At 37.9% G+C, this 16,403-nt stretch overlaps 1 protein-coding gene across 1 annotated transcript in view; it reads right to left on the reverse strand.

Moving 5' to 3' along the window:
• Positions 1 to 425: 425 nt before the first annotated feature.
• Positions 426 to 16,403, reverse strand: part of LOC122810714 (zinc-binding protein A33-like) — a 101,754-nt gene continuing 85,776 nt past the window's right edge. The window contains exon 4 of the mRNA XM_044082279.1: positions 426 to 1,181. Within this exon, the coding sequence (XP_043938214.1) occupies positions 688 to 1,181 (494 nt within the window). The 3' untranslated portion in view covers positions 426 to 687. The remainder of the gene's footprint in view (positions 1,182 to 16,403) is intronic.

Raw genomic sequence — 16,403 nt, forward strand, 5'->3', positions numbered from 1 at the left:
TATCTTGTATTTCTTCCCATACATCTTTCATATTGCAAGACATGCTGTTCCATTGACTTTTGATGTGACTTGGGGTAATGTTTGAAAGTCATTGATGTCTTGTGTGCCCCCCCCCCCGTATTGCATATTGTATAAAGTGTTACGTAAGATATTGAGTCAAACTGGTATCACATTTCCACAGCTGAAATATTTCTGTTCTCCCAGTGTTACTTAGTGTGTCCAAGAATAAGCAGATGAGAAAATGTAATGAGTAATGCAGAAATTTAAACATGACATTTTTAAAGATAAAACTCATTATTAAACTATCAACTGAAGTGAACTTTAGGGAAACTACCAAAGCAGATATTTAAGTAACAATAAAATAATTATCTAATCATCACAGGTAGACCTCTGAAATGACCTTGACTTTGCAGAATGTCCTTTATTTTGTCCTGTCCCTTGTAACATTTTTGATTGGTAAATCACTGAGGATTATAGCCAGTCAATAATGCCATACATTAGAGTTTTATACTTCTTATTGTTCTGAAAATGAATGCCAATGCAAAAACTATTGTTCTATTATATTTAAGTGAATCAGAGTAATATTTAAAACCATATCCCTGATATGGGGGCTTTTATCCTCCTCCCCCATTATTTTTGGCTCGGTTAGAATTCTTGAGCAAAGAAGCTGAGACATATAATCACAGATTATGTAATTCGAATGCATGCATTCTGGATAAAGAAGTACGGAAACATTTTCTCTGTAAAAGAATTGTTAAAAGTGTGTAGATGAGAGAATGTATCTGCATTGTAATATGACAGCTGACCTGCTTCCCAATCCAGACAAACTAGCATTTTAAGTGGCATCAGCTTGAGGGAGCAGTTCTGGGTAATATAAGAATATTCACAGTCTCTTCCAAGTTCTACGGCCCAGTACCCATCCTGTAGTGTGACTACTCTACTTTTCTTCACAGACTCTCTGACTGCTCCCACAAACCAGCCACCACCAGGTTCCACTTCTACTTCAACCTCCCAGTAGTGTCTGCCTGAGTTGAATCCTTCAGAGCTGAGGACTCCAGAAGGTATTGCAAAGCCCTGCTGATGGTCTGTGAATCTGGGCCAGTATTTCTGCTTGAGTGTTCTTCGATCTTCAGAGAGAATAAGACCAGGGTGAGCAGTTTGTGGATCCAGAAGAGGAGATACTGCAAAAAATTCAAAAATCAGACTATGCATTATTGCAAATCATTGTTTATTTTTACTCTTGAAAGTAACTCTGTCAATCATTGATTTCAACAATACTGCTATATAAAATTTGTTTTCTTTATGCTGTCATAGATCAGAATTTGAAAATTAAGAGAAGCATTTTATAGGAATGATTGAAAATAAGAATGCAGGCTCAGCCATCTACAGCAGTTACCTGCATGTAAATCTTAAAATAATTACACTCACGATTCCCATCTATTTCCTTTCCTGTAACAGTTACTGCAATGTCTGACAACCATTTCTGTTTTGCATTAAGTTCCTTTTTGGCTTCAGCTATGTGACTCTCTGACTTCTATATATCTATCATCATTAGGATGAGCACATGAAATGGTAATAATGTCATAAATATGCTACTTAAAATTAATAAGTGAATATAGCATCATAAAGCAATAATACCTATAGTTATCACCTAGGTCTCCAGAATAAAGTGAAGAGCGGTGGGTATCTGGTTATACAAGCAAAGTATCCACCTGTGAAGCCGGTCTTCTCCAATTGCATTAAACACTGGAAAGATTATAATAAAAGTTTCTGTGTACACACACACACACACACACACACACACACACACACACACACACACACACACACACACACACACACACGTACACAAACACACATATACAAGCAAATGTAATGGACACAAATAAATCAGGTATTTAGCTATTCACTTGTTTGCTAAACTTACCTGTGGGCTGATCCAGATGGACCAGTTTCAGCCATTGTCTGCTCGAAAGCAAAATGCACATTTATATTGAAAAGCATACAGGATAGAAAAACAGTCATATTAATGTAAGATATAGATGTACATGCAAATGCTGACAGAAAATTAGAACATGATCAAATTATAGAGAGAGATGAAAATAAGCAAAATGTGTACTATGTGGACTTCTAATGTAAAGTCAACAGTCATCAGAAGTGTGAGGCATCAGAACTGGTAAAACTCTAATGTACAATTAGTTCAAGATGCACTGGAAGGATGAGAAAGGATCTCTGTCAAAAGCATAAGTAAAATAAAGTTGTGTGAATAAACTTATCATAGCAGTACATGTTCGAATGATCACTGCTGTAGTAGCCACAGCTATATGGGTTATATCTTGCCAAGGATATAACAGCAAACCAGGTTCTAAACCATCAGGGCATCTTCCATGTGCCCAAACTGTCAAGCAGCTCGAGATAAACTGACTAGAAGACAAGTTTGGGCACCAAGCCCTTCAGAGCTTTTCTACCAATACAGAAGGGGAGGCTGCACCCTAAAAGGAGACTGCTAGGAAGAATAAAAAAAAAATAACCACACCCCAAAATACAAGGGGATGGAGGGAGCAGCAACTCCAGCAGTGATCATTCAAACATCTACTGTTATGGTAAGTTAACTTACACAGCTGTTCTCTGCTCATCATATTGATCACCACTGCAGTAGCCTTCACTATATGGGTAGATTGCCATAACTGACTACATTTCGGAGGTGGAAGGAGAAGAGTCCTGGAGTACCTGGAGAACAGTCCTTCCAAAGTTTGATCCAAACCTGGAGAAGGAATCAAGTTTATAGTGCTTCGTAAATGTGCAGAGGACCAAACTGTAGCTTCTAGAATACTTCTAGAATCCAATCCTTTTCAAACATCCACAGAGAAAGCCAAGGCACTGGTAGACTGGGCCTTGACCCTGCCTGGAATAGATTTGTCATGATGAGTACAGCAAAAGGTAATAGCCTTAGGCAACCATTTGGAAATAGTCTGTTTTGACACAGGTTGTCCCTTCTTCTTACCTTCATAAAAAATAAACAATTGGTCCAAAGAAATGAAAAATTTAGTTCTGTCAAGAGTTTTGTCAAAATAGTACTTGAGTTGTCTGTGGACATCTAAGACATGGAGTTTCCTTTCTCCTTCATGTTTAGGTTCAGGAAAGAAAACGGGGAGATGGATAGCTTGGCTTAAGGTAAACTCAGATAACACTTTAGGCATAAAAGAAGGATTAATTCTCAAAGAAATCCAGTCCCTGTGAAAAATGAGACAGGGCTGACTCATGATAAGATTTTGCAACTCAAATGCTTTTCTTGCAGAGGCCAGAGCAAGCAGTAAAACCATTTCCATGTTAAGAACCTCAATTCAGGCGGGTTTGCTGGTTCAGTGGTCCAAGTGTTAGCTTCCCTAACAAAAATTAAGATCCCAAGGAGGGGCCATCAGTTTTCTTTGAGGTCTCTTATGCAAAATCCCTTTCAAAAAAAATTTGTCATGAGAATGCATTGAAAGAGGAGGATCCATGGGCAAACATGCTGAAATGGAAAATAAATTAACCTTGATAGAGGAGTAAGAACGGCCATATGGTAGCATCTCACACAAATATTGTAAAACCAAGGAACAACTAACCCTGAATGCGTGCTGGGTATGTTGTTGGCACCAACTAGTAAGCTTTTTCCATTTGATAATAAATGAATCTAGAGCTTATCTAAACAATCTTATCTTGGTTTGTGATTGACTGTGGAGTTGCCTGGAAAGAGAAGTTTTATTTGAATTTATATTTTATTTCTTAAAACTGTTTTTCACTGTTTGTAGGAAAGGAGGGATATATTGTAGAAGATTTATTTTGATTTATATTTTGTTGTTTTACCTGTAATTTTCATGGTTTTTGTTAAGATCAGGCAAGAGAAGCAAGTGAATTTTTGCAGCAGATATTTTGCAATATTTGATAAGCAAAAGACAGGATTTTTGCCAGGTCAAAAATTTAGCAGTTCACAGACAGCAACATTTGATTAATCTCAGATGGTTGTTAATGCTAGAAGTATTAATAATAAAGTTTATTTTTAATTGGAAAAATTGCTACGTTCCCACAAAACTGATGTTATTATTGTTTGGGAAACATGGTTAAAGAATAATGACTAGAAGCCAGTTCTGTCAGGGTATTAATGTTTCTCTGTAACAGATACTCTAACAAGAAATCAGGTAGAGGTGTTATGACAGGGATTAAAGATAGTTATGGGACCTGTGATTATTATATATTCAGTGATAACACCAATACTATGGATTGTGTAACTGTGACAATAAAGGCAGCCCTGGATCATATTACAATTCTTGGAGTGTATAGACCACCAAAGTCAAGTGCTGATGATCTAGAGAAATTCATACATTTCTTACATAAAACACAGGGGTAAGAATAACAGTAGCTGGGGACTTAAATTTACCAGAAACGAATTGGAATAATATTGACTCAATAACATTAGTAAAGAAATTATTTACACTATATGATCAGGAACAACAATTGCTTCAGATTGTAAAAAAAAAAAAAACTACCAGGGAATGGAAGAGACTATTTATTATCTGTGTTCCTAAAAAAAAATACTGTTACTTCATTTCAAGCGTTACCACTGTTGATGTGCAATGATCATGGGGTTATAAGGGTTGATTTGTTACTAGATAATTCTGCCAAACTGAAATCTAAGCCACTGCATAGAAGATTAATTACAGATTGTATGGATGCAAAACAGTTACTCTCTAAAACTAACTGGAGTGATGTTTCAGTGGAGAAACTGCAGAAGGAATGTGGAAAGTTTTGAAAGAGAAATTGTTTCAGTGCAAACAATCAAAAAATGTTTAACATCTAGATCTAGGCACACAACATCAGGGGAATATATTTCCATAACAACAAGATACCTGATTAAGTTGAGAGACAAAATAATATAGGAAATGGAAAAGAGGTTGAACTACAACTTTGAAAACTGAAATAAACAAGTTGAACAAACAAACTAAGCACACTGTGAGACAAGGTCAAGAAAATTTATATAAAGATATTAAGCAATAATAGGAATCCATTTTACAGATACATAAGATGTGGAAAGAGTAAAGACACACAAATTGATAAACTGTGCGCAGATTCTAAAATCTATTCTCAGACACAACAGGTTTTAGATATATTTACAAATTGTTATGCAAAATAGTTGTCTCCACAATAGAGGCTCATATGTTCCCTAGTGACAATCAGTTAACCTCACATACTGAAATAAAATTAGATTATATTGATAAAGAAGTATGCAAACTGGATCCAAACAAAGCACAGGGAGGAGACAGAATTAGTAATAACCTGAGAACACTTCAGCAAAAACTTGCAGTACCATCACATGTATTATTTACTAGGTCATGTAAATATGGGGAGATTCCCCAAGATTGGAGACGTGCTTATTAAACCTGTCTTTAAAGGAAAGGGGAGTAGGACAAACCTAGTCATACAGACTGTTAAGTCTACTTTCATGCTGTGGTAAAATAATGGAAAAGGTAATATTGGATAAGTTAGTGTCAGAATTGGAAAGGCTGGGACTTGAAACCATATATTCATAGGCATATGTTGAAAATAAATCTATTATCACCTGTAACATGATGTTCTATAACAATATAATAACACCTAGGAATGAAAAATTGTGCTGTGATGTAGTTTATGTAGATTTAACAACTAGGTATTGATGTACTGTTGATAAGACTGATAGCTGCATGACATGCAAACAGGACATGGCAAGTATCATACGACAGTTGGACATGAAATTCTTGATTACAATCAGGGTGTCCCACAAGGTTCTGTCCTAGGCCGATCCTTATCTTACAGACCTATCCTTTTAATATGAGGTGTTTTACAGTCTGTATGCAGATTACATGAAATTGGTTAAACTGATTACATGTGTTACAGATAGGGCATGTCTTTAAAAGGACTTGACTAAATAGACCATTTGGGCACAGGAGAATAATATGCTGATAAATCAAAAACTAAGCATATGAGATTTTTGAGACATAAATTGAATGGTGAATATTTAATACAGCACATGGTGATTGAAAGTGCAGATTCATTTAAGGACCTGGGTATATGGGTAAATCCAGCTTTGAGTTTTTCTAATTATATCCACCAATTGGTTATTGATAGTTATAGAGCTATAGGTTGTATAAAAATATGTATAAAGTCTAGGAAATCAGAAATGATAAAGTCATTGTTTGTTAATTACATTAGACCCAAACTTGGGTATGGAATAACAATATAGAAACCTTATAAGAAAACAAACATGAGTTAACTGGAAAGAGTACAGCAGAAATATACCAAGGGCATCCATGGATTTGAAAATTTAAGTTATTATGAAAGACTAAAATATCTGAACTTGTACAGTGGCTCATATAGATATTTAAGAGGAGATCTTATTCAGGTATATAGGGCATTTAGAGACAACTACCTCCGGGAATGTTAGTGGTTATCAAAAAGTAGTAGAGAACCATCAGGCAACCTATGTAGAAGATTCTACAGGAATGAGAAATGCATTAATTGTCTTTCTGAGAGAGAAGCTGATACATGGAACAGGCTACCAAATTAAACTAAAGCAAGCACTATTTTAGATATTTTTAAGAACAGCCCGGACAATTATTATGGGAACAACTATTTTGGTATTTTGACAGGTTAGAAGGGTATTACTACCAGTGCCTGAAATATTGTATGTATGTGTGTGTGTGTGTGTGTGTATATATATATATATATATATATATATATATATATATATATATATATCTACTACTATTCACCGAAAGCACATTTCACTGAAAACCAAATTAGTGTGCACTTTTCACTGAAAGTACAATTCACCGGAAACACATTTCACAGAAACAAGTTTCACCAAAAGTGATATATGGCCTTTTCCCCACACTAGTGCGACCCTGGAGTTAGTATATATAGTAAGGGGGGGGTCGGGGGCACCACCCCCACATTGGGGGGTGTGGGGGGCATAGCCACCCACATATTTTATGTATATATTATTGTCAGAGAACAGTAATATATTGCAATTACATATATCCATGTATATAACTGAAAATAATCAAAATATGTGGGGGGCTATGCTCCCCACACCCCCTTACTATATATACTAACTCCAGGGTCGCACTACAGTGGGAAAAAGGCCATATATCACTTTTGGTGAAACGTGTTTCGGTGAAATGTGTTTTCAGTGAATTGTGCTTTCTGTGAAAAGTGCATGGTGAAATGTGTTTCAGTGAATAGTAGTAGATCCATATATATATATATATATATATATATATATATATATATATATATATATATATATATATATGTATATATATATATATATATATATATATATATATATATATATATATATATATGTGTGTGTGTGTGTGTGTGTGTATGTATCTTCTAGTGGGAGGCTTTCTTGTATCCATTAGTATCTGCTGCACATGCTCAGTAAACAAGTGCCTGAAAGAAATTAAGATCCTATCATCCAGGCAGTTATTTGAAATTAAATAGTGTTGGGTGTATCAAATCCCCTTGTTTTTGTGTGAGTATATCCAGCCTAGGAGGAAGCTTGTGGTAATTGCCCATAGCCTCTTCCAAAAGAAGGGAGAACCATTGTTGCCTTGGCCAAAAGGGGGTCACCACAATGATCTTGTGGGATTCCTTCTGTATCTTCAAATGTACCATGGATATTAGTGGAAAGGGTGGAAAAGCATACAGGAACATTCTTATCCAAGGAAAAGAAAAGGCATCAGTCTTCTAGGCCTTCTTGCACTGAGTCCTGGAACAGAATCTTGCCAGTTGATTGTTCAAAGAGGAAGCAAAGACGTCTACTTGAGGTACTCCCCACAAATAGATCAAATCATGGAAGACCCCCGATCTATTTTTCCATTCATGAGGGTCTGCCTTGGTCCTGCTCATCTTGTCCACCACACAGTTTTGCTCTGATGGAATTTAGGATGCTTGCAGAGTAAGGCTGTACTATGAAGCTATATCTCAAACTAACATGGCTTGTCTGCAGAAGGGGTATGACCTAGTTCTCCCTTGCTTGTTGATGTATCACATGACTGTGGTATTGTCTGTAGCAACTTTAAGAGTCCTGGGGACCAAAGATGATTCAGAGATTTGAGTTACTTGATCAGGGCAAGCATCTGCCCTTGGTGTTCCACACATATTGCACTTTTATCTGTCCGGAAACGGCTTCCCAAGCAAAGTCTGAGGTGTCTGTGGTGACTGACTGTTTTGGAACAGGGAGGGGAAAAGGGGATACCTGGATTAAGGAATAGATGTTCACCAAGTGATTTCCCCTTTGACAAACTCCAGCAGTATCTGAAAATACAAGAGATGTTGGTGCTGGGACCAAAGAGACTAAAGTACTACTGTATTTTTCTCATGTGGAGTCTTGTCAGGGTATCATGGGAATCATGGAATAAATCTTCTTCTTTCAGCTTCTTCACCTCTCTTCCACACTCGCCATTATTCTGAACCGTTGATCCCAAGTATTTAAACACATCCACCTTCGCCAACTCTACTCTCTGCATCCTCACCATTCCTCTATCCTCTATCCTCCCTTTCATTCACACACATATATTCCATCTTAGCCCAGCTGACCTTCATTCCTCTCCTCTATAGAGCATACCTGCACCTCTCCATGGTCTCCTCAACCTGTTCCCTACTCTCACTACATATCACAATGTCATCTGCAAACATCATAGTCCACGGGGACTCCTGTCTGATCTCGTCTGTCAACCTGTCCATCACCATTGCAAATAATAAAGGGCTCAGAGCTGATCCTTGATGTAATCCCACCTCCACCTTAAATGCATCTGTCACTCCCACCCACTGCATATCTCACCATTGTCACACTACCCTTGTACATATCCTGTACCACTCTTACATACTTCTCTGCCATTCCCAACTTCCTTATACAATACCACAACTCCTCTCTAGGCACCCTGTCATATGCTTTCTCTAAGTCCACAAAGACACAATGCAACTCCTTCTGACCTTCTCTGTACTTCTCCATCAATACTCTCAAAGCAAACATCACATCTGTAGTGCTCTTTCCTGGCATGAAACCATACTGCTGATCACTAATCATCACCTCCCTTCTTAACCTAGCTTCCACTACTCTTTCCCATAATTTCATGCTGTGACTGATCAGTTTTATTCCTCTGTAGTTACTACAGCTCTGCACATCACCCTTATTCTTAAAAATCAGTACCAAATCACTTTTTCTTCACTCCTCAGGCATCCTCTCACTTTCCAAGATTTCATTAAACAATCTGGTTAAAAATTCCACTGCCATTTCTCCTAAACACCTCCAAGCTTCCACAGGTATGTCATCTTGACCAACAGCCTTTCCATTCTTCATCCTCTTCATAGCTATCTTTAATTCCGCCTTGCTAATCCATTGCACTTCCTGATTCACTATTCCCACATCATCCAGCCTTCTCTCTCTCTCTCTCATTTTCTTCATTCATCAGCCTCTCAAAGTACTCCTTCCATCTGTTGAACACATTTTCCTCGCTAGTGAGTACATTTCCCTCATTATCCTTTATCACCCTTACCTGCTGCACATCTTTCCTAGCTCGGTCCCTTTGTCTAGCCAATCAGTACAGGTCCTTTTCTCCCTCCTTAGTGTCCAACCTTTCATACAACTTTCTATACGCCTTATCCTTAGCCTTTGCCACCTCTCTCTTTACCATGCACCTCATCTCCTTATACTTCTGTCTACTTTCATCTATCTGACAATCCCACTTCTTCTTCGCCAACCTCTTTCTCTGTATACTCTCCTGTACTTCCTCATTCCACCACCATGTCTCCTTGTCCTCCTTCCTCTGTCCAGATGTCACACCAAGCACCTTTCTTGCAGTCTCCCTTACTAGTTCTTCTGTAGTTACCCAGCTATTCGGTAACACTTCACTGCCACCCAGTGCCTGTCTTAACTCCTACCGGAACTCCATCTCACAATCACCCTTTTTCAATTTCCACCATATGATCCTGGGTGCTGCCCTCACACTCCTCCTCCACTTCTTGATCAGCAATGTCATTCTACAGACCACCATTCTATGCTGCCTAACTACACTTTCCCCAGTCACCACTTTACAGTCTCCAATCTCCTTCAAACTGGCCCTCCTGCATAGGATATAATCCACCTGTGTGCATCTCCATCCACTCTTGTATGTCACCCTATGCTCCTCCCTCTTGTTAAAATACGTATTCACCACAGCCATGTCCATCCTTTTTGCAAAATCCACTACCATCTGACCTTCTGCATTCCTTTCCTTAACACCATACCTACCCATCACTTCCTCATCCCCTCTGTTCCCTTCACCAACATGCCCATTTAAATCTGCTCCAATCACCACTCTCTCACCCTAGGGTACAGTCATCACCACTTCATCCAACTCACTCCAAAATTTTTCTTTCTCATCCATTGCATATCCAACTTGTGAAGCATATGCACTAACAACATTCATCATTGCGCCATCAATTTCAAGCTTCATAAACATCACTCTATCCGACACTCTTTTCACCTCCAAAACACTCTTGGTGTACTGTTCCTGCAGGATAACCCCTACCCCATTTCTCCTCCCATCCACACCATGATAGAACAATTTGAACCCACCTCCAATACACCTGGCCTTACTTCCCTTCCACCTGGTCTCTTGTACACACAATATATCAGCCTTCCTTCTGTCCATCATATCAGCTAGCTCTCTCCCTATACCAGTCATGCTGCCAACATTCAAAGGTCCTACCCTCACTACCAAACTCCTAACCTTTCTCCTCTCTTCCTGCCTTCGACCATGCCTTCCCCTCTTCTTCTCCTTCTCCTCCTTCGGCCAACAGTAGCCCAATTTCCGCCAGCACCCTGTCGGCTAACAGTACTGGTGGTGGTCATTGTTAACCCGGGCGGCAACAGATCCGGTATGTAAATCTGTATTGGTTTCCGCATATCTCATTTGGCAGATGTTTTACGCCAGATGCCCTTCCTGACGCAACCCTCCCCATTTATCTGGGCTTGGGACTGGCACGAAAAAATGCACTGGCTTATGCATCCCCAGTGGCTGGGTTAGAATCATGGAATAAATGCGAACAAAAATTCTGAGGTATTCCTTGCAGTGACTGAAATCTGAGGGGAAAACACTAGAAACAAATCTAAAGTAAAAACTGGAAGCCACAGAAAGCCAGGATAATCAGTAATCCACAAATGTTTATTGATAAACCACAGGCTAAGCGCTTTTGTCTTGTAAGAAAGACATCTTCAGAACCTGACTTTAAAAAAGCAATGTGAGTTCAAATACTGTTAACAAATCAAAGTAAAAAAGACACACCCTCACTCACACATCTCTCAGGGTCAATCATGTGACCCCACAACTTAGAACATTAAAGACACATTACACCAAACTTTTATATTAAAAACCACAATTTCCTTACATTAATATATATTTTTTAAAACACAGCCCTATGTGTACCTTTATGCTATTTAAATCATTTTATATTTTATTCAATCAAACCTAAGCTGCCACAACATCTCTTGGTACAGCAGTTTATTTTTCCAATTGCCTGGAAACACGTGTAGTGATATTTGATCAACAACAAAAAACGTAAATTTAGTAAAATTGCTACAGGACATCAAGTGCCGTGCAAGTGCACTTTTGTTGTCTCCTTTTGATATACTGTATAAGTGCTGATAAACTCTCTTGTTCAGTGAATTGTTGGTTTTTCCAATATAAAAGCCTGACAAGATGAGCATACTGCAAAATAGATAATTCTTTCTGAAGTGCAGTTATATTTGCCATCTTTCACATATCTAACTATTCTGTCTTTGAGATACCCCTGGTAATCACAATTAATATAACAACATTGAATGCATCTTCTAGTTGTAGGAAACACTCTATCGTGTTGCACTGGGTTTCTTTCTAGAACAGTTTTAAGATTACTTCTCTTTTGTATGTAAATGTAGGGGTCCTACTACCCAGTTTTTTGGTGTTCTCATCACACTTTAATATGTGCCAATTTTTAAAAATAATGTGTTCAATATTTTTAACATCCAGTGTGTAGTGTACCACCATATTTGTAGTCATAGAAAAACTGGGTTGCGTGTCTTGGGCATTATTTAATACCTTAGTGAACCCAAATTTAATAATGGGTCCGTAGATAGTGGATCGCTCACTTAACACAGATCTCGTTGTGCTGTCCAGCAACTCACTCGGATAGTCACATTCTAAGAACATGCCCTTAATCAGGGAAAATTCATCTACACACAGATGTTAATCTTGATGCTCTAATATATTGGCTTTTTACTATTCCCTTTTTTTGATAATAGGGGTGACAGCTTGAAAAAAATAGATAGGTGTTACAGTGTGTAGGTTTTCTATAAATCCTGGTCGCAAAACCCTCCCTCATCGAATCTTGTAACTGTAATATCCAAGTAATCAATGTTGGTCTGCTCAATTTGGTGAGTGAACTGTAAGAAATCTGTACTAGCTTCCATCTGCCCAAGAAATACATAAAATTCATCAAGATTACCATGCCATAACATAAACAAATCATCCAAGTATCTGAAATATGCCTTACATAGCTTAAAAAGTGGTAACAAAAAGACAGCATCCAACTCCCATTTAAGAAGCACCCCATTTGCAAAGGTTGGTGCGCAGTTTGCACCCATCTCGACCCCAGAACATTGTTTGTAAAATTCATTGCAAAAATATAAAAAGTTATTGGTTAAAACAATGTCCATGAATTCATGAATCAGCATAGCGTCATTGTTAGATAATCCACTGTCTCTTTACTATATCATCAAACCAGGTTAATCCTTGTTCATGGGGTATAACTGAAAACAAATTCTTTATATCACATGTTATTAAAATACAGTCAGTGCTGTTAAAACTACGTAGCTTATCTAAAAAGTCCCAGGAATCTCGGATAATGTGGTCAAAGGGCAAAAAAATATGCTTGAGTTTGGCATCAATAAATTTTGCCAGAGGCTCTGTAATGGAGCCCACTGATGCCACTATTGGTCATAACGGTGGATCACACACATTTGAGTGTAATTTAGGTATTCCAAAGATCCTTGGGATGGTAGGTTCTTTCACCATTAAAAAGTTGTGCAAATCCATAGAAATATGGTCAAACAACAAAAGTTCATCAAGCACAACCCAAATGCCTCTATACACAATGTTTATTTCGTTTAAGGATACACTGCTGTAAACATTGGTATCATTAAGTAATTTCAACATCCTACCTTGATAGTCTAAGTTATACATAAAAATTAATCCACCCCCTTTTTCCGGACGCATGCACCTAATGTCTGTGTCTTGGGTAATAGCTGTTAATACAGATTTCTCCTGCTAGACAACACAGCGAGATCTGTGTTAAGTGAGCGATCTATGTCTAAATATAGAAAAATGTAAATACCCTGTAGCCTGCAATGAGCTACAACTGGAGCTGGACACTCTGTGAACCCTCTTGGTGCAGTGGATAGTCCAAAAGGTAAGGCACAAAACTGATAATCTGATCCATGACATGTAAAACCTTGCAAAACATCTGAAGTCTGGATGAATAAGAATGTGATGATAAGTGTCTTTTAAATCTTGTGTTACCAGAAAACTTGAATGAGAAATAAAAGGTAACAGGTTGTGAAGTGACGTCATTTTGAATGTGGGCACTATCGTGAACAGGTTTAGGAAAGAAAGATTCAGAACAGGTCTCTAAGCATTTTCTTTCCTGTGCACTAACAATATTGAATAAAATCCCTTTCCCACCTGGGAAGGAGGAACTTGTGCTAGCACTCCCTGAGACAGGAAGTGATGAAATACAGGTGGAAATAAAAGAGATTAATCTATGGGATGAGGAATTAGCCCCTGGAAAGGAGTAATTTCCTCCCATTGCCATCTGCAACCTTGATGAATGATCTTTAGAAACCATTTGTCTGAAACTATCTGTTGCCAAAGAGAAAAGTGGATTTGGACAATCTGGAAGAAAAATGGAGCTGCCAGCATGGGAGGTAGAAATAAAGTCTCTTAAACAGTCATTTTGACTTATTGGACTGCCCTTGGTTTTGGGAGTTACCAGAATTCCTCTTGGAACCACTTTGCTGTTTGTTATTAAATGCTTGTTTACCTGCATTTTTTGAGATTGTTTATTTTGTTTCTTGCCAAAACTGGATGAGGAGTTAAAGAATCCCTTGGAAAATTTAAAAAAAGAGGACTGAAAAATCCTAGAGATTCCCTGTATCAGTTTACCCCTTTCATCACACTTTTGATCACCACTGCAGCAGAGGATTCAAAACCTAAATCTCTATCCAAAGTAGAATTTAAAATGTAATTTTAACATCATCTGGAAGGTTATGAGAATGCAGCCATGGAAACCTCATCCAAACTGTACCAGTGGGGATAGCTCTTGAAGACTTATCAGGAGAGTCATACACACACTGTATAAAATGGATAGTGACTAGAACAGTAGAATAAATTACTGAAAGCAGATTTTTCCCCTGAAGAAGAAACAGCACATACAACATTACTCATACTTTCACAATTAGTCAGGACAAACCTTAACATATGAGCCCAATTCAAACTTCTGAAACTCAAAGTTGCATAACCATACACTTTTTCCCCATACCTAACAATAATCTTCCCATCCTTATCAGAAATAGTAGGATTGGAATTAAAGCAGCAATAGAACGATTAACTAAAGATATAACTGCTGGATCAGGTTTGGGAAGAGTATATAAAGACTTAAGAGATTGAGGAACTTTATATGTCCTATCTGCCTTTTTTTTGGGGGGGGGGTGCAACTGGCTGACTCTCAGGAAAATTGAAGTCGCTGACACACACACACACACACACACACACACACACACACGGAGAGCCAGAAATCCATCTATCCTCTAGTCCAGATTCAGAATCTTGAATCTATTCAGGAAAGGACGTATCATTCTTTACTTTACAAGTTGGATCTTCTTCTTTCAGCTTTCTCCAGTTACGGGTCGCCACAGCGGATCACCTGTCTGCCCATGATTAGCAGTGGAGTATTAACAAGTTGGATCGATAGCCTGAATTAAATCCTGAGCCATACCCAGTAAACTACTCCTGTCTAAGGAAATTTGAGGAGCAGTATATACATGTTCAGTTTTCTGTTTCTTTTTGACAGGAAAATGTGACCAATAGTGTTATTAATGGCAGCAGCAGCCTCCCCAGGGATGGATACAACATTCTAGCAAAACAGGGAAGTCTGTGACTAACCCCTGATCCATAGTGGCTGTAGGTGCTACACCAGAGGGATCTAGGTTAAACAATTAGAGGTTTGAGGTAGAACTAATGGCCACAGCAGAGTCACCCATCTGCAGCTGAGGCAAATTACTAGTCTGCTGTGATGGCAAAGGCTGTTTCCTGAACTTTTTCTTTTTGTGGCTGGAAGGAGGAATGACCATGGGGCTGACAAATTGTTCCATGATCAAACCAAAAATGGTGCCTCTTTCCCATGGGAAACAAGTAGCAAATGCCAGCAAAAACAAAAAGTCTTTAAGCCACCTTTTTAATAGACAAATCCAGTAAAAACAATTTCAAATACTTTGCCAGCCCCACAAAGTATAATAAACACAAATTTTCCATAGGGAAAATGGTTTTCAGTTACTTTAAAACACTTTTACACTGACTGGAAAAAAAGAGCACTCTCATTTAAAAATACAGTTTATTCTCATGACAGTCTGTTAAAACACAACCCCCTAGCTTTAAAATAACTTTCTTGAGTAGGAAAGTGTCACTAAAAAACATAACTGTACAAATGACCAGAAAACCCCAAAAACTCACGTACGAGCCTTTAATAACGAAATCAAAAACATGGTTTAGCACTTTCTTCATAAAATGACATCCTCATAACTATTGAATAACATACAAAATAAACAGCAAATAAAAACTGTTTTGTAAACACACACCCCAAAAATTCATCCAATCGTAAATCTAAAAACATTAACAAATTGTGAACAGTTTAAAATGTCCAATGAAATTTGTGTGTTGAACACTAGTCATGTTCCATTGATGTAGAATACACACCCCTTTCAATCGTCCAATGAACTACTAAGATGGCAAAAGCCAATCCTGTGCCTAAACGTAAAAAAATCAACCAATGATGTTTGCCCAAGGATGAAATTATCCCAAAAACATGCGGAAACCTGTAAAATCTGAACATCTAAAGTCTAGTAGCTCTATTCTTCAGTTCTCTGGTAATCAAAATAAAGTCATTAAGACCTGGTGGTAAAGTGGCATTTAATCTCAATTGCCATATAATTTCTCAATGCAGCAAATGATTTTTCCAATCACCAGAAAGTACATCACAACCCAAGTACACAAAAGTTAAACCTAGCAAAGTTATTGCACATTAAAGCA

This window comes from Protopterus annectens, chromosome 9.part0 (genome assembly GCF_019279795.1).
Source record: "Protopterus annectens isolate FY-2018-M chromosome 9.part0, PAN1.0, whole genome shotgun sequence".
In the NCBI taxonomy this organism is placed as follows: domain Eukaryota; kingdom Metazoa; phylum Chordata; order Ceratodontiformes; family Protopteridae; genus Protopterus; species Protopterus annectens.